The 18,484-nt window shown below is 37.5% G+C and overlaps 1 protein-coding gene across 3 annotated transcripts in view; it reads right to left on the bottom strand.

Annotated features, from left to right (window-relative positions):
* Positions 1 to 35: 35 nt before the first annotated feature.
* flt4 (fms related receptor tyrosine kinase 4) overlaps positions 36 to 18,484 on the bottom strand; it is a 76,954-nt gene continuing 58,505 nt past the window's right edge. The window contains exons 13-30 of one of the 3 annotated variants that reach the window (XM_051659034.1): positions 17,901 to 18,242; positions 16,965 to 17,111; positions 14,111 to 14,242; positions 11,866 to 11,972; positions 11,414 to 11,549; positions 9,561 to 9,665; positions 9,365 to 9,478; positions 8,794 to 8,882; positions 8,539 to 8,656; positions 5,978 to 6,072; positions 5,475 to 5,597; positions 4,913 to 5,024; positions 3,930 to 4,029; positions 3,693 to 3,798; positions 3,415 to 3,527; positions 816 to 942; positions 617 to 702; positions 36 to 503 (exon numbers count right to left, since the gene is read on the bottom strand). In XM_051659034.1, the coding sequence (XP_051514994.1) occupies positions 281 to 503; positions 617 to 702; positions 816 to 942; positions 3,415 to 3,527; positions 3,693 to 3,798; positions 3,930 to 4,029; positions 4,913 to 5,024; positions 5,475 to 5,597; positions 5,978 to 6,072; positions 8,539 to 8,656; positions 8,794 to 8,882; positions 9,365 to 9,478; positions 9,561 to 9,665; positions 11,414 to 11,549; positions 11,866 to 11,972; positions 14,111 to 14,242; positions 16,965 to 17,111; positions 17,901 to 18,242 (2,375 nt within the window). In that variant the 3' untranslated portion in view covers positions 36 to 280. The remainder of the gene's footprint in view (positions 504 to 616; positions 703 to 815; positions 943 to 3,414; positions 3,528 to 3,692; positions 3,799 to 3,929; positions 4,030 to 4,912; positions 5,025 to 5,474; positions 5,598 to 5,977; positions 6,073 to 8,538; positions 8,657 to 8,793; positions 8,883 to 9,364; positions 9,479 to 9,560; positions 9,666 to 11,413; positions 11,550 to 11,865; positions 11,973 to 14,110; positions 14,243 to 16,964; positions 17,112 to 17,900; positions 18,243 to 18,484) is intronic. The other 2 variants (XM_051659035.1, XM_051659036.1) reach the window with 2 other exon arrangements.

Raw genomic sequence — 18,484 nt, 5'->3', positions numbered from 1 at the left:
CTATTGTAAAATGAAAAAAATGAGTCTCATCAAAAGAAGATATATTCCTTTATTTTTTCCCCACTCTGGTTCTTTTCTCTTTTTTTGTACAAATAAAAAGATGTTTACTCTTTATATAAAGATACAGTATATGTAACTAAGGCGATAAAATACTTTTTCATTTGAAATTGACATAATGGTGCCACCCAGTGGCTGCTGAAAGAACTTAAAGCCAGAGATCAGTTCAGTTAGTGGTGAGGGGGGCGGGGCTGAGCAGAATATGACTGGTCAATCAGTGCTGTTACAGGTTGGAGGTTGCTGGGCAGGCTCTGTCACACCCTGCCTGATCTGAGGAGGAGAAGAAGTCACTGACGCCCTCTTCTGACAGTTGGCCGTACTCTTTGTTGTAGAAGGTTTGTCCAGAGAGTTGGCTGAAGAATGGTGGTCGCAGTGTGCTGGTACTGCCAGTGCTGCTCACAGACGTTGAACTGATAAGCCGTTCTGTGCTGCGGCCCGCTGATGCGCTATAGAGAGAGAGAAGAGAGGGATTATGTTAACTCAGTAGACTACGGCTCACTTAAAATGATTATTATGCCTTACAAATAAATTCTGTGCACCTTTGTCAATTATCACCTACTTTTTCAACAAGGCCCCTCTGTGCTTGTGTTCAAATCTCTCCAGTTCATCTGATGCCAAAACCATCCCACTGTCTGTCTGGCTGTCCTAAATACATAAAGGTGTTTAAAACAATACTGATGTAGATTGTTTGCAATTTTATAAAGAAAATTCTTGCAAAAATAGACAAATTTAGTGCACTTTTAAGGCCCTAGTCTCACATGATGTGTCTTGTGTGATGTAATTTCCAGAGGAAGTTCTTCAAATGTCTTCACCCGTGAATGACAAGTAGGCCTACTGGAGGGTCCGACCATGATACACCCAGCAAAAGGCACACAGTTGTAATATCTGGAGGCAAAGAAAAGCACGTGTATTCAAATTTATATATTGAATTGTAGTTTACATGAAAAACAGTGTAAAAGTTCACCAAAATCCCCAAAATATCATATTAATAGTAGCTAATACACATCCATGAGTTTAATAAACTCCTCATCATACCCTATAATGCAAGAATTATATAATATGATAATGTTTAGGTTTACATTTCAAATGAATGTAGAGTGATAAAATGATGGATAGAACAAACAAATGATAGAATGATAGGTAGAATGATAGACTGAACAATAGAACGAATGATGAAACGAGAGAACAAATGAACAATAGAACGATAGATAGAATAAATGATAGAACGAACAAATGACAGGACGATTGATAGAATAAAAGATCGAACAAACCAACAAACGATAGAATGAATCATAGAACAACAGAAAGATAGAACGAACAAATGATCGAACGAACGAATGATTGAACAAACAAACGATAGAACAAACAAACGAACGACAGAACGAACAACCAAACAATATAATGAATGATATAAAGAAAGATAGAATGATATATAGCATGATAGATAGAAAAACAGACATAACGAATGATGGAACAAATGAATGAATGAATGATAAAATGAATGAACAAACGAAAGAGCGAACGATACATAGATAGATAGAACAATAGATAGAAAGAACAAATGATAGAACAAACAATAGAATGATAGATAGAATGAACAACAGAGAGACATACAGATTGACAGATAGAACAACAGAACAACAGAATGAACGATAGAAAGAATAAAGGACAGAACGAACAATAGATAGAAAGAACAAATGATAGAACGAACGATAGATAGAAAGAACAAATGAAAAACAGACAGACAGACTGAAAAACAGATAGAACGAATGATAGAAAGAAGAATAGAATGAACGATAGAACGAACGAACGATAGAACGAACGATGGAACTAACGACAGAACTAACGATAGAACGAACGATAGAACGAACGACAGAACTAACGACAGAACGAACGATAGAACGAATGACAGAACTAACGACAGAACGAACGATAGAACGAACGATAGAACTAAAGATAGAACTAAAGATAGAACAAACGATAGAACAAACGATAGAACAAACGTTGGAACGAAAGAGAACAAACGATAGAACAAACGATAGAACGAACGATAGAACAAACGATAGAACTAATGATAGAACGAATGACAGAACTAACGACAGAATGAACGATAGAACAAACGTTGGAACGAAAGAGAACAAACGATAGAACGAACGATAGAACGAACGATAGAACGAATGACAGAACTAACGACAGAACGAAAGATAGAACAAACGATATTACAAACGATAGAACAAACGTTGGAACGAAAGAGAACAAACGATAGAACGAACGATAGAACAAACGATAGAACGAACGATAGAACGAACGATAGAACGAACGACAGAACTAACGACAGAACGAAAGATAGAACAAACGATAGAACAAACGTTGGAACGAAAGAGAACAAACGATAGAACGAACGACAGAACGAACGATAGAACGAACGATAGAACGAATGACAGAACTAACGACAGAACGAAAGATAGAACAAACGATAGAACAAACGTTGGAACGAAAGAGAACAAACGATAGAACGAACGACAGAACGAACGATAGAACGAACGATAGAACGAATGACAGAACGAACGACAGAACGAACGATAGAACGAACGATAGAACGAACGATAGAACTAAAGATAGAACAAACGATAGAACAAACGATAGAACAAACGTTGGAACGAAAGAGAACAAACGATAGAACAAACGATAGAACGAACGATAGAACAAACGATAGAACAAACGATAGAACTAATGATAGAACTAATGATAGAATGAACGATAGAATGAACGATACGAACGATAGAACGAAGGATAGAACGAAGGATAGAACTAACGATAGAACGAACGATGCGAACGAACGATAGAACGAATGATAGAATGAATGATAGAACTAACGATAGAACTAACGATAGAATGAACGATAGAACGAAAGATAGAACAAATGATAGAACTAACGATAGAACGAAAGAGAACAAACGATAGAACATACGACAGAACTAACGACAGAACGAAGGATAGAACTAACAATAGAACGAAGGATAGAACTAACAATAGAACGAACGATAGCACGAACGATAGCACGAACTATACAAACGATAGAACAAAGGATAGAACGAACGATAGAACGAATGATACAAACATTAGAACGAATGATAGAACAAACGATTAGAACGAAGGATAGAACGAAGGATAGAACAAACGATAGAACGAAGGATAGAACAAACGATAGAACTAACGATAGAACGAACGATAGAAAGAAACGACTGAATGGACGGACGGACAGATGGACAAACAGACAGATAGATCTAACTAGCTTAATTTAATAACAATAGAACTCAATGGTAGGTCTCCACCATGACATAAAATAATGTGTACCGTGTAGACAGTGTGTTACTGGCTAGTCTGATCTCTTCTTGTGATGAGGGTCTCGAGGAAGCTTGTGAGAAGCCATCATCCTCTGAGCTCTGAGACACATTTAATGGGATTTCCTACAATACAAATTACACGCATTTAACCACAGAAATCAACAACATTCGACCATTCTGCCATGTGGTGATAAAGATGGTAGTCTATAATGCTGAAATAGCATTACAGAATGTACAGAATCCTATTTGATTTAATATCTTATCATAATATGCTCTCTTATTTCTCACAGGCAGACTGTTTTCCTGCAGTAGATCTCCAAGTATCTCCACCAGAGCTGGAAACGTGGGTCTTTCCCTGGGCACGCCCTGCCAGCAGGCCAACATGATCCCATATCTACCAGTACATATCACACAACTCAACATTAACTATTTCACTTGAGCTTTCATCACTATAGGAGGTCATAAATCTGATTAGCCATGCGAATCAGATCACATGTCAGAAACAATTAACATGCCAATGCTTACATCTCAGGGGAAGCGTTGTCTGGTGCCCTCATCCTGGTACCATCTTTAAGCCGTGTGCAGAAGTCCTCATCGATCTGAATGCCCGGGTATGGAGATGCACCTGATGGGAAGTGAAATGTATTTATTAGATGACACAATAAAAAATAAATAAATAAATAATAAATAAAATGTTTCTTTTCTAGAAAGCTGAAATATATAACAATGTAAGTTTAATATATAAAGTTATATAAATATTAATAAAAAAGTTAAGAATAATATTTATTATTATTATTAAGTTATTATAATTATTAATCATAATAGTATTTTATTATTATTAAAAATAATATTATTGCTAATATACAACAAATGAGGAATCAATTATAGACAACTTTAGAGAGCTGTATAACAACAACAATAAAATTAAACAATACTACATTATTAAAAATAATATTTATAATAATAAAAAAGTATATAAAATTAATTCTAAGGCTTTCCAAAAAGTTCAAAAACTTTGTGGCATTTTTATTTAAAAAAGTTTATGATTACCCTAAACCCTAATGTTTCAGTCTGGGCCAGAGTATTGGATATTAAATCTTTCCATTATTTAAAATGTATATTATTATTATTATTAATAATAATAATAATAATAATAATAATATTGCTAATAAGTCATCAGTTATAGACAATTAAAAACTTGTTAGGGTAAAAAACAACAACAGTAAAATTATAATAATACTACATTATAATAAATTACATAATATCTGTAATACAATTGTAAATAACAAAAAATATATGTAATAATTTCAAGGATTTCCAATATGTTCAATTACTTTGCGGCCTTCTTATTAAAAAAGTTTATAATTACCCTAAACCCTAATGTTTCAGAATGGGTCAGAGCACTGGATATTAATTCGTTCCATGCACTGAAGATAAATTCTTTTTTTAACTTTTCGTAAACTATCTGCTGTGCATGTCAAATTGATGTTGCTCAAGTAAACTTTCACCTAGAGAGAAAATCTCCCAGAGCAATACTCCGAATGACCATACATCACTCTGACTGGTGTAAACCTTGTCAAAGATACTCTCAGGAGCCATCCACTTCAGAGGCAGTCTGGCCTACAAACACAATCACAGATAACACATTTCACATGTATCATGATCAGAGCTGGTATAAGCAAGATGATCATTTGATCAATGCCCCTTAACAGTGATCCCATTACCTAACCTTGCTGGTTCATAGCGAGTCAGTTCTTTTCTATTTAGGACATCAAAATCTGTTCAAATATAGTAATACTACTAGTATTGTTACATTCTAAAAGAGATTTTACATCTTCTATATATTTGTTGGGGGTTGTACCTAAACATTTTTATTATTTATTTTGTTGTTCAGAAACGAAACAGGTAAACTAATCAGTTTACCATTGAAGGACTGAACTAATAATTAACTGTTGTATCCTGAAACTTGTTTAAACAGTTGAATCAATTACAGTGTTTCAGGTCTTCAGGTCACTGAAAAGGGGTTTGGAATAGATAGGACACGTGCTTTAGTTATAGGATTTCTCTTACATTGCCTTTGCGCACGTAGTCAGGATCTTTGTAGATGTCACGTGCCAAACCAAAGTCACAGATCTTCACCACATTGTTTTCGGACAGGAGGATGTTCCGGGCTGCCAGATCTCGATGTATACACTACCACAATCGGACAATAATCAAGATTACTGGCTTTATTTTAGTGCCATATTTCACAGTAGAGCACTGAATAAACTTTGGTGTTGTTACTTGCTCACCAATATGTATTTAAATATAATACAAATAAGCATGATTCATATTTCATAGCAAATGAAACAAATATATGTTTAAAAAGATTTTCTTTTGTTGTTTACTATCTAGGTATTTGTTTACAATGGTCATTTTGTATCTGGCATTATATTCCTTCCTATGTTTAATCAACACGCAATCCAACTGGGATTAATAGTTTACCTGTCAATAAGATACCCTGAAACGTGACTCGGTATTCACCAGGAAATCAGAGTGTCAGTGAGTTCACACTGGAATACATTGGATTTTACCTTACGAGATGCCAGGAATTCCATCCCGCGTGCAACCTGAAAGCTGTAACATATCAAATCCTCTATCGTGAGTGGGGTCTTCCAAAGATCATCCGCTGCAATCGGGTAAAAAACAAAAAGAAAGCAGAAAAATATTTTATTAGAGGTAGGCCGATATATCGGTTTTACCGGTTAATCAGTGCCAATAGCTGCTTTTTGTAACTAGCGGTTATCTGCAAAAATATATGCCGATAGTTGCTGATTCTTTTAAACTAGGGCTGGGAAATGTAACATGTTCATTTCTGTGATTATTTTTTTGTTAAACGCATAATTTTTTTATAAACACAGTTAATGCAGTATTGTTTTTTTTTTCTCCCCAATTTGGAATGCCCAATTCCCAGTGCGCTCTAAGTCCTTGTGGTGGCGTAGTGACTCGCCTCATTCCATGTGGCGGAGGACGAATCTCAGTTGCCTCTGCGTCTGAGACCGTCAATCCGCGCATCTTATCACGTGGCTTGTTGAGCGCGTTACTGCGGAGACGTAGCACGTGTGGAGGCTTCACGCTATTCTCCGCGGTATCCACGCACAACTCACCACGCGCCCCACCGAGAGTGAACCACATTATAGCGACCACGAGGAGGATACCCTATGTGACTGTATCCTCCCTAGCATCTGGGCCAATTTGGTTGCTTAGGAGACCCCCCACCCCCCCACCCTTTTTTTTTTTTTTTTTTTTTTTTTAAACTTCCTGAAACTTTACACGATAGAAGAAAGGTGTCCTGAGTTGTTCCTTGCAGGCTACTCAGACTTACAGGCTCCGATTAGGGTGGGGGCGGGGTTAAAACCCAGGCACCTTTGTACAATGGGCAAAACTTCACTAATGTTTTTCAAACACCTTCTGTGGCAAAAATTGGCATATACAAATTTTCAGGAGGTACATGCTCGACTCAAATGCACATCCTAGCACTAAATCTGATTACGTGGAGCAGTGCACTCTTATGTATAACGTGCAAAGCATGTCCTGGGCATAATAAACATGGGAGTGGATTTATTGTGAGGAGATTGGAGACCACCTGCAAGTGGTGAAACAGCCATGTGAGAGAAACGGGCAAGCTGCAGTATCTCTTTGCATAGCCCTAAAATGCACATTGACTTTCATCTGAACCACTGTCAAAAGCGAAAGAGAGACCCGATAGAGACTGAGAAGGACCCGGTCGTTCAGCAAGCTGCATCCAGGTACCAGAGAAAAGTAGCGTTTTGAGATTTTAAACTTCAGCAAATTAAAATTCAGTATTCAAAATGTTTTATATCTGTATGTACATGTACAGTGTCTAATAATGCATTGTCAGTTTGATATGAATTAAATCTGCCCATTTGTGCCTATTATTAAAAAAAAAGTATATATTTTAATATATTAAAAAAAGTGTATTTTATGGCATGTATACTGTACATATACTTGTCTCAAAGATTAATAGCCTACCTGTAAAAATGTATCTAATTAAAAAAAAAAAAAAGACAATTTTAACATACATATTTAAATAATTAAACCCCGTGCCACTCTTCTGGCTTAGCCCCTGTCACAGACCTAGTTTAAACTTTTTGTGTGTGTGTGTGTGTGTGTGTGTGTGTGTGTGTTTTGGCCGGTGTTGGAAGATTCTACAGTTAGAACGGCTTTGTTCTACGGTATAACAGCTGCCTTTAGAGGAGAAATAAAAACAGTCACTGACTGACAATTTTCATCCATATTTGTATCCTCACTTAAATGCAAACATTGTTATTTTGATTAGATAATCAAGTGTTCTAAATTGAAGCGAGGGCATGCAAATAAAAATGCGACAATATGGAAACGTGCCGCACCAGCACATACATCGTGTAACCGATTTAAACTTGTGAATAATGACAAACCTCATCACAATACGTATACAAACCCTTAATCTGGTGAATATGTAGAATATAAAAAGCTTAATTTGGTAAATACTAAGTCTCCATCATTTCAAAATAAGATTCCCCAATGTTTTGGGCTCGTTTATAGTTAAAATTCCCACATTATGCACCACATTTTCATTTTGGTTTAACACAATAAACTTCATCTGGAATTTATTAATTTTAGACTCTTGTAGCCTCTATATCTGTGCCCATCATAGTAAGGAAAGACATTTTTGAAACATTCTTTATTTTAAAAACTATAGGCCGATTAATAGGTTACTGGCCTTTAAAATTACAGTAAAATTGAAAAGTAAAATTACAGATTAGATACAATTTAAGCTCTATCGATTGCATCTGTGACATACTTTCTATTGACACTAAAAGTAATTCTGTAGTAATATTTGTTTATACAACTTCGAAATCATTGTTGTCGATTGTTGCATGTATTAAACCTGTAACCTTTAAGGAAAACAATGAACTAAATAATAGGCAATATGGTTGGATTTGATTTATGAATTGAAGTAATAGTTCATTCTATCATTATTCACTCTTGTATAATGACAGAATTGTTGGGTGAACTATTCTTTTTAGCTGAGATTGTCATGAAGAACGCTTATATTTCTCCAGTGATGGAGAGCTCTTTTGACTGCTCTTACCTCGAAACTGCATCGGGGGGTTGATGTCGGAGGAGGTGGATGGCTGATGTCCAAGCTGACCCATCTGACCCGCCTCGATCATTCTCCGCACCTGACTCTGAGTTTTAGGAGACCGATCCTGCAACCACATGCACATGTTACTCAACACCAGATTTCCACATCACAAATTATTTATTTTTGATTGTAATAAGCTGTTGTATGATGGACGATATGATATATCATCACGTTACATCAGTCAGCATCTGCATCTCTCACCCTGTACGGTAAGAAGAATTCCCTCTTGGTGCGCAGGAAGTTGGAGAGATTTCCGTATTTGCAGTATTCCACTATAACCATGAGAGGACCTAAAATCAGAAAGTAGTTTAGAAAAGGGTGAGAGAATGAAGTGTTGTAGTTGTAGTTTCATTCTTAGGGGCTGTTCAGACTGAAACCGTTCTTGCGCTAAATAAGCTAGATGCAACGCAACCAATAGAACAGAATTCAGGTGTCTCGAGACACATTTCTAAAAGTTGAAGTTCTTTTTATCTTGACACGACATCTAGAAACGAGATGCACATTTTCCATTATTTTCTTTGGTGTTTTTTCATGTATTTGCAGAAGAGTTTATTTTTTTCCATTATTGGATAATTATCATCTATTTCAGATAAACCCACCCCTAAACGGCATGTAAAAACAAAAACTGTGGTAATGTGCCAGTCAGACGTCTCCTCCTAAGTGGGCGGTTCAAGGAAAGAATAAGCTGTGAAGTGGACTGAAGTTCATGTCTATAGTCAAAAGTTTGGCTCTAATACCTATTAGTGACAGACAGTGATAGGTTCACACTCACCACTGGGTTTGGTACACGCTCCAAGCAGGTTGACAACATTGAGATGGTTTCCGATGTGAATAAGGATTTTCAGTTCTGACATGAGGGCTTTGTGTTCACTGGCCGTGGCTCCCTCTATGAAACACCACATTTAAAGTTAATTTAAGAGCCTGTGAATTCACTGACCTGTAGTTGTGTAGTTTGAGTAAGAATGAACCTTTCAACATCTTGACAGCCACTGTGTTTAAACAGGTCTTCTTGTCATGTCCATTGATAGAAGCTTCAATCACCTTCCCAAAAGCTCCATGGCCGAGCACTTTACCTGGAGAGAGGGTAAATGTTAGTTAAAGGAATATTTCGGGGTTTTTTTCAGGCATTTGTGGCAAAATGATTGCAAACATTTTTTATTTCAACTAGTCCCTACTTTTCTTGAAAATAAATAAATAAATAAATCCAGGTTACAGTGAGGCACTTACAATGGAAATTAATGGGGCCAATTTTTGGAAGGTTTTAAAGGCAGAATTGTGAAGCTTTTCTGTTTTTAAAAGCACGTTAATTCTTCTGTTAAAACTCATGTATTAATTGAGCTGTATTAAAGTTATTTAAATCGTCATTTATACTGCCATTTTAGGGATAAGGCTTTACATTGTTACACCATCATGGCAACAAAGTTGTGAAATTGGATCTAACTTTATTCAGGAAATTTAGAAAGTGATTTTATAACACTAAAATAATGTTAACACGCATATTGTTTTCGTCTTGTGGCTGTACTTTTATTTTAAAGTTTACATATTGGTCATTCACTTCCATTGTAAATGCCTCACTGTAACTGTGATTTTTGCTTTTTTTAAAGAAAAGGAGAGACGAGTCGAAATTTATTTTTGTGATCAGCATTATTCCACAAATGCTGTCGATTAAGCTTAAGTTGTATTAAACCTGGAATATTCCTTTAAACCCAATATGCACAATATTCCATGTAGTGCATCCCAATTCAAATCTGTCCTACTGTAAATAGTATAGATCAAAATTTGTGCATCCCAAATCATTGTACATTTAAAAATTGATGTCAAAGGTGTCTTACTAAATACTCAAGTATGAACTTTTCTATCAAACTTGGTACTTTCTGTGAGCAGTAGAAGTATGCAAATTGGAACGTAGCCAAACTTTTTAACATATTCCTGTTTTTATCTGACATACAGACAAAATGTTGGGTCAAAGCCCCTGAAGCAGGTTTTCTCAAGAGGTCACAGGAAGTAGTCAGTGAAAACACCTCAGGCGTCCTCTGAGCTTTGGACTTTCTATTCATAATGTATTGATTTTACTGCTGTGCTACTCGCCCCAGTCCTGAGAAATATAAAATGTTTGTTATGTATGAAACCTGTAGAATCAAATCACACAAGGTTTCCTAACACACAGGTCAAGGCTAGATTTCGAATAGCATACTACCATACTACTCTTACTATTTCTGCAGTATATGTAGTAGCATACTACACACAGTATGTGAAATTTGCAAGCATAAGTATGAGGACTTTAATACATTTGTATTCAAAATTGGAACAAAAATGCAAAAAAAAAGAAAATTTGATTGGACAAAATTCACATGCAACATGGTGAGGTCATGTGACAACAATGTTGCATACTACTTTTTGCATTGCACTACTAAATGCATTGTTTCACATTCTATTTAAAAAAAATAGTAGGCATATACTGCACATTAAGTACTATGTACTAGTATTCCATTATGTACACAGCCTCAGTATTGGTACAAGTTTAAGATCATATATATACTTTGATTCTGGGATACAAGCCATGAATGTTCTCTGTCTGGATTGAGTTCAATCCTACATCATACTTCTTTAAATGAATTAACTTTACATATAAAGTGAATAGTATACACTGCACAGTACGTAGTAAGCTAGTATTCCATTCTGAAAACAGTTATTTCTTTTAAACAATATTTAGACCATAAATATGCTTTATTTCTGGGATACAAGCCTTGAAAGTTCTCTTCTTGGATCGAGTTTGATACTACATCAAAGCTCTTAAACTGAACCAACTGAGTGAAAGTACCAAGCCGCAGTCTGTCTCGTGAGATCTCCCATTGGCTGGAGTCATACGGCAGGTATTCACACTGCTCCTCAAGCGGCACCTCCCCTGGGTCCATGATGATGGACAGATAGCCTGTTTTGATATCAGCTGGGTTCACCTGCAGGACAACATCATAACAATTACTTCTGGCCGATACCAGCCAATCAGAACGCAGAAGCAATGAGCTTGAGGCTACACTGAGGTGAGCTGCGTTCCATAACATCTTGTAGAATTGCTGACTTTGCAACTCATGTTCAAGATAGAAATGTTAATATGGTTTGCAAATATATTGTTCTAGAGGCAGTGTATGTGTATCTGGGTGACTGCAGCTACTGAAAATCCTTGGGGACATCAGGGGTTCATTTTAAAAAGCATGTGAATTTAAGCTGTTTGTGATTTGAATGCAGAGTGAAACTGCGACATGTTGTACTGACCCGTTTGACATTGCAAAAGATGACGAGTAGAAGGACCCAGAAAAAGATGGCAATGACTCCGGTTCCGATGAGAATCACGATTTCTACGTTGGTCTTGTCATCTGAACCTGCCAGAAAAAATACTGTGTGTTATTATGAGAATGTATTAAAGCAAGCTTACTAGCATATACAGTATGTACAAAACACAATCTTTCTGCATACTCAACATCAAAGCTTTTTTAAGGCAATTTAAAGGTTGTCTGGACATGACAGACAGGGGAGAGGCACACGAGGCAGTAAGTAAACAATAATTATTTCTTACATTTCGTTTGGTGCAGCTAGTGGCACAGAATTTACACACTTCATCTTTAAATTGCCCTAAAATTATTTTTACAATCATTACATACAGTTGAAGTCAGAAGTTTACATACACCTTAGCCAAATACATTTAAACTCAGTTTTTCACAATTCCTGACATTTAATCGTAGAAAACATTTCCTGTTTTAGGTCAGTTAGGATCACTACTTTATTTTAAGAATGTGAAATGTCAGAATAATAGTAGAGAGAATTATTTATTTCAGCTTTTAATTCTTTCATCACATTCCTAGTGGGTCAGAAGTTTACACACACTTTGTTAGTATTTGGTAGCATTGCCTTTAAATTGGATCAAATGTTTTGAGAAGCCTTCCATAAGCTTTTCACAATAAATCGTTGGAATTTTGGCCCATTCCTCCAGACAGAACTGGTGTAACTGAGTCAGGTTTGTAAGCCTCCTTGCTCGCACATGCTTTTTCAGTTCTGCCCACACATTTTCTATCAGATTGAGGTCAGGGCTTTGTGATGGCCACTCCAATACCTTGACTTTGTTGTCCTTAAGCCATTCTGCCACAACTTTGGAGGTATGCTTGGGGTCACTGTCCATTTGGAAGACCCATTTGCGACTGAGCTTTAACTTCATGGCTGATGTCTTGAGATTTTGCTTCAGTATATCAACATAATTTTCCTTCCTCATGATGCCATCTATTTTGTGAAGTGCACCAGTCCCTCCTGCAGCAAAGCACCCCCAAAACATGATGCTGCCACCCCCATGCTTCACGATTGGGATGGTGTTCTTCAGCTTGCAAGCCTCACCCTTTTTCCTCCAAACATAACGATGGTCATTATGGCCAAAAAGTTCCATTTTTGTTTCATCAGACCAGAGGATATTTCTCCAAAAAGGAAGATCTTTGTCCCCATATGCTCTTGCAAACTGTAGTCTGGCTTTGTTATGGCAGTTTTGGAGCATTGGTTTCTTCCTTGCTGAGCAGCCTTTCAGGTTATATCTATATAGGACTCGTTTTACTGTGGATATAGATACTTGTCTACCTGTTTCCTCCAGCATCTTCACAAGGTCCTTTGCTGTTGTTCTGGGATTGATTTGCACTTTTCTCACCAAACTACATTTATCTCTAGGAGACAGAATGTGTCCCTGAGCAGTATGATGGCTGCGTGGTCCCATGGTGTTTACACTTGCATACTATTGTTTGTATAGATGAACGTGGTACCTTCAGGCATTTGGAAATTGCTCCCAAGGATGAACCAGACATGTGGAGGTCCACAACTTTTTTTCTGAGGTCTTGGCTGATTTCTTTTGATTTTCCCATGATGTCAAGCAAAAAGGCACTGAGTTTGAAGGTAGGCCTTAAAATACATCCATAGGTACACCACCAATTCAGTACACCTCCCATCAGAAACTAATTGTCTAAAGGCTTGAAATCATTTTCTGGAATTTTCCAAGCTGCTTAAAGGCACAGTTAACTTAGTGTATGTAAACTTCTGACCCACTGGAATTGTGACATAGTCAAACTAAAAGTGAAACAATTTCTCTGTAAACAATTTTTGGAAAAATTACTTGTGTCATGCACAAAGTAGATGTCCTAAACAACTTGCCAAAACTATAGTTTTAATCTGTGAAGTGGTGGTGTGGTTAAAGAATGAGTTTTAATGGCTTCAATCTAAGTGTATGTAAACTTCTGACTTCAACTGTATTTCAGTTGCCTATTCAACTACATATCTACACTACTGCTTTCAAGATATTTTAAAATACATATTTAAATGGTAAAGAAGAGGTAAAGCATGAAGGTAAGAAAGTAAGTAGTGTGAGTATCTGTGTGAGTGTGTGTGTGCTTACTAAATAACTCTTATCTGAAGGACAAAGTTCATTTCTAACACAATGACAGTGAACTGTATACTACAGCGCCTCCTATCACAAAAAACAGGTGCTCACCGATGACTGACACTGTTGCAGAGGATTGAACACAGCCCCTCTGGTTGCAGGCAGTGCACGTGTACAGACCTGCGTCTTCCTCTCGCACGCGCTGAATGCTGAGCGTCCGATTGGAGTCCTGCAGCAGGATCCCTGGACACACCCACAAAACTGTCAATCACACAGAAATGTGCTCGGCCAGCCAGCTGTGGCTTTATATTGACTTCCTCTACTTATATGGCACTTACTAAAGTCTGTTTTTTGTTAACTGGTTTACACAATGAAAGTTAATGGTGATTGAAGATGTCAGTCCCTAACATTCTGCTAAACATCTCCTTATGTGTTCCACTGAAGAAAGAAAGTCATGTGGGTTTGGAATGACATAAATGTGTGTTAATAATGACATTTTTGGGTGAACTACCACTTTAAATGAATATTCGGGGTATAAACTCTATCAACAGCATTTGTGACAATTTTGTTTTCCATGAAAAAATGTCCAACTCGCCCCTTGTTTTTTTTTTTTTTTTTTTTAAAGCAGCTGCTTTTTTTAAAAGCAGGCACTTATAATTAAAGTGAATGGGGCTAGTCCATAAACATTCAAATTGACCGTTCGCTAAGTCAGGCCTTCTGACCAAGCCTGTCTTAGCAACTGTTGCCGGGCTGCCATAACTGACACACGTTTGCTATTTTCCAGTGAGAGCCTACAGGAGGAATGTGTGTTTGAATAGTTTTAAGTGGGGTTTTATCCAAATTTTTCACAAAATGTATTTACTTATTGATTTATATCATAGTATAGGAGATGGCAAATAAAGAGTTTACAGCATCGAGTGTGTCCTATGAGACGTTATAAGCAGTTCTTTTCACTTGCACTAATGTAATAAGGTTTGTAATCGCTATCAAATGACACTTTTCTCTAATCGTTTGCTTTTATTCTGATTCACAGTCTCCACAGATTTCAATCAAATTACTGTGTAATTTAACCATTTCTTCTACAAAAAATGTCAGATAAATATGCATAACAATGTCACTCTTCATTCCAGCCCACTTAAGAATATTATCCATTCCATTTATGAGAAAATTTAGCCAAAAACTGCGCCGTTCACGGCAATCGCCCATTCATTCCTATGGGGAGTTCTGCAGAGCTTGTCAGAGCGAGCGACCGTAACTTATGGGGGCGGAGCTTAGCGAAGGGTCAATTAACATTCAGATTTCTAAAGTATAGCCACAAGATGTAAACATGATTTTAGTGTGATTAAATCATTTACTAACCTTATCTGTGTAAAGTTATATCTAATACCAGCCTTACAGGCTTTTGTTGTCATGACTACAAAGTTATAATATTGGATATAACTTTAGTCAGAAAAGGTTAGTAAGTGATTTTATCCCACTAAAATCATGTTAACAGGTATAATGTTTACGAATTGTGGCTAAACTTTTGAAACAGTGTGTATTGGAGCATTTACAGACTGGCCCCCATTCACTTCCATTGTAAGTGCCTCACCGTAACAATGAGTTTTGCTTTTTTAAATAAAGGAGGAACAAGTCGCAATTGTTTTTTTGTGGTATTCACCATGCTTTTAATTGAGTTTAACTTGTATTGAAACTGGAACATTCCTTTAAGACATTATTTAGTTTGTTTATTTAGCCGTGTTCCTCGTGAGGACTGTTGGCTGCTCCCTGCAGTGTCTGAGATTTCAGGTTGTACTATCCATGTGTGGGACATTTGGTAGCCACAATGTCGGCAAAGCCTGACCCAAACACACACACATAAATCACTGTAAATGCACTGCATGTAAATTCACTTACAACCCACTATCAACCCACATACATTCCCCAAGATGTGTGTAGTTTTGTTCTTGCTATATGCAATGTAACAATAATCCAGTGGCCTGCCTAAGTTTCATTCAGACTGGTTAATGGATCTCATGAACCCTTCTGAATGCACAATGAGTCTGTCAGCATGAATGGTATGTGCTAATTTCAATCCTGGAATTCAATTTGTTTGTGACAAAGAGTATGTGTGCATGCATGAGTATGCCTGCTTGGTTGGTTGGATAGGATTGCTGTGTTGTAATGTAATCTGTAATGAGATTACTTCTAGACTAGTATATTTGTGTTATTTTGAAGCAGGGATGGGTTGCTGAACAACATGCAGAAAAAGGGAAGAAATTATGGGATGAAAAAGAAGAAAAAACAGTATAAATGTAAAAGAAGATTAGGCTACCTATAACATCTATACCTATTCTTTATTTCACATACAGTGTCCCGTCAAACATACAATCTGCACACTATGAAATATAGTAATTCCTCAGTGAGGGTTCATTCAAATTAAACTACATTTTTACATTTTCTGGAGGCAATGCGAATGGTGCTTGACTGTGCAAAACCAACCGTCAAGATGCTAAGATATCTGGGTGGTTGCTAGGGTGTTCAGGGTGGTTGCTAACAGACCTAAAGTCTCTAAGACATTCTGCTCTTTGGATATGGCTCGGTCCCTCCTTCAATGGAAGTCTATGGCATTTTTTGATCCGTTTTATCATCTGTCAGGTGTAACCGGTCCTGCTCGATCCGCTTCGAGCGGGATTGGAACCGGTGTCAGCTGGCATGGGAGGCAGGCGTGCTAACGAGGAGGCTACAGCCTCTAGTGTCAGTCGCTAGTGCGCCTCTTGAGGCCAGGAGAGTGAGGTTTACACTGACGCGTGATTTGAGGTATCATAAATGTCCGTGGCACAAATGCTGTGGGATGAGTTGCATGCCAAAGTTGAATACTGTAAGGTTAGGGGTTTGTTCAATCCCAATGTCTGAACAATAGTAATAGACATACTTAGCAAACACCACTAAAAACTGTTCTAATAGACAGACATGGCCGACCAACCTGATATCTGGTGGAGAGGTTGGTTGTCTTTAAACCAGGACAGCTGGGGAGATGGTGTGCCCTCCACATCACACTTCATATGCAGTGACTCGCTCACATTCACAGTCTGATTGGTGGGGTTGTGACGGTATCGAGGTGCCTCCAGTGCTGGGACAGAGAGAAGGTTTTGGATAGGACTTAATAGAAAAATAATTTTTAGTGGTAGATAGATATATAGTTCAGGCAGATTAATAGGCCAGTATTTGCCCATTTTGTGATTATTGGCATATGCTTGTTATCGGATTTCAGTTATTTTTGAGTGAGTTTTCCATTTCCCCACATGTTGACTCAGGGGAGGGAAAGGTAATATAAACTTAACCTACATCAAAATATTGGTAAACATGATGCATATGCTATATTTACAAACTGATGAACAAAAGATGCACAAATGTCAGTTTTTCCATACATTTTAATATATGCTTTGTGGACAAAATTTTGAGGTCAAGTACATCTGAAAGTTACGGAGTCCCTTAGATGACAGGGAACTAATTTTGCATGCCCTCACAATAAGTTTTGCGATCCCTCGCAATAGTTTTGTGTTCCCTCACAATAAGCTTTGCGTGCCTTTGCAATAAATTTACCATAGTTTTACTACAGTAACCATATATATGAACCTTGATATTCATAGTAAAACCATAGTAATATTAAAGGAAAATTTCTATGGTAATAGAAAATCATAATTGAAGCTAACATTCTGCTAATATCTCCTTTTGTGTCATGCAGATTTGGAACAACACGGAACAGCTGTGTTAATGTAGGATGTAGACAGCGAGGCAACTCACTAGGTTTTGGAACTTGTTTTTTGGGGAGGAGTCTGTCTACACAATCTTAATGGTAGCTGTAGATATTAGCACAACCTATTCAAATGATAGTAAATTGCCAATCTATGACACTCACCTTTGACCGGGATGTACTTGCGGTGGCAGTGTTTTTCCCCACTGTGGCGGTTCTGCACCTCACACACGTAGTTCCCCTCGTCCTGTAGCTGGATGTTGGGTATGGTGAGCTCCAGGACCCAGTTGTTACTAGAGGTCTGGAACGAGAGCTTTCCCCTGAGTGTCTCTGTGTACTGATGCAGACTCTTGCAGTCCAGTTCTGGAGGAACTACGTGCGGGTCCAGACGATACCACTGCAGGTTTTCATAGGTGTAATTATCTGCGTTACACTTCAGCCGCACCAGATCCTGTTCCAGTGGTTCTTCCGAAGGCTCCATCTCAATTCCAAAGCCTTCTGGAATAGCTAGGAAAGGGATGCACAGAGAATCGTGGCAGACATTTGGATAGTCAGAGACAGGAATGTTGTAAGAAACTACAGTAGATATTTACATTTGCAAGAAGCTGCACGTTGCGATGTGCTGAGGAGTAGTTTTTAGTGTGTTGCTGTTCACTTACTATGTGTTTTGACTGGTTGCCATGGCATTGCTATGTGGCTGCCAAGGTGTTCTAAGTGGTTTCAGTGCATTGCTATGCAGTTGCTAGAGT

Source organism: Myxocyprinus asiaticus, chromosome 27, assembly GCF_019703515.2.
Source record: "Myxocyprinus asiaticus isolate MX2 ecotype Aquarium Trade chromosome 27, UBuf_Myxa_2, whole genome shotgun sequence".
NCBI classification, from domain to species: domain Eukaryota; kingdom Metazoa; phylum Chordata; class Actinopteri; order Cypriniformes; family Catostomidae; genus Myxocyprinus; species Myxocyprinus asiaticus.
This window is presented reverse-complemented; position numbering and strand designations above follow the sequence as displayed.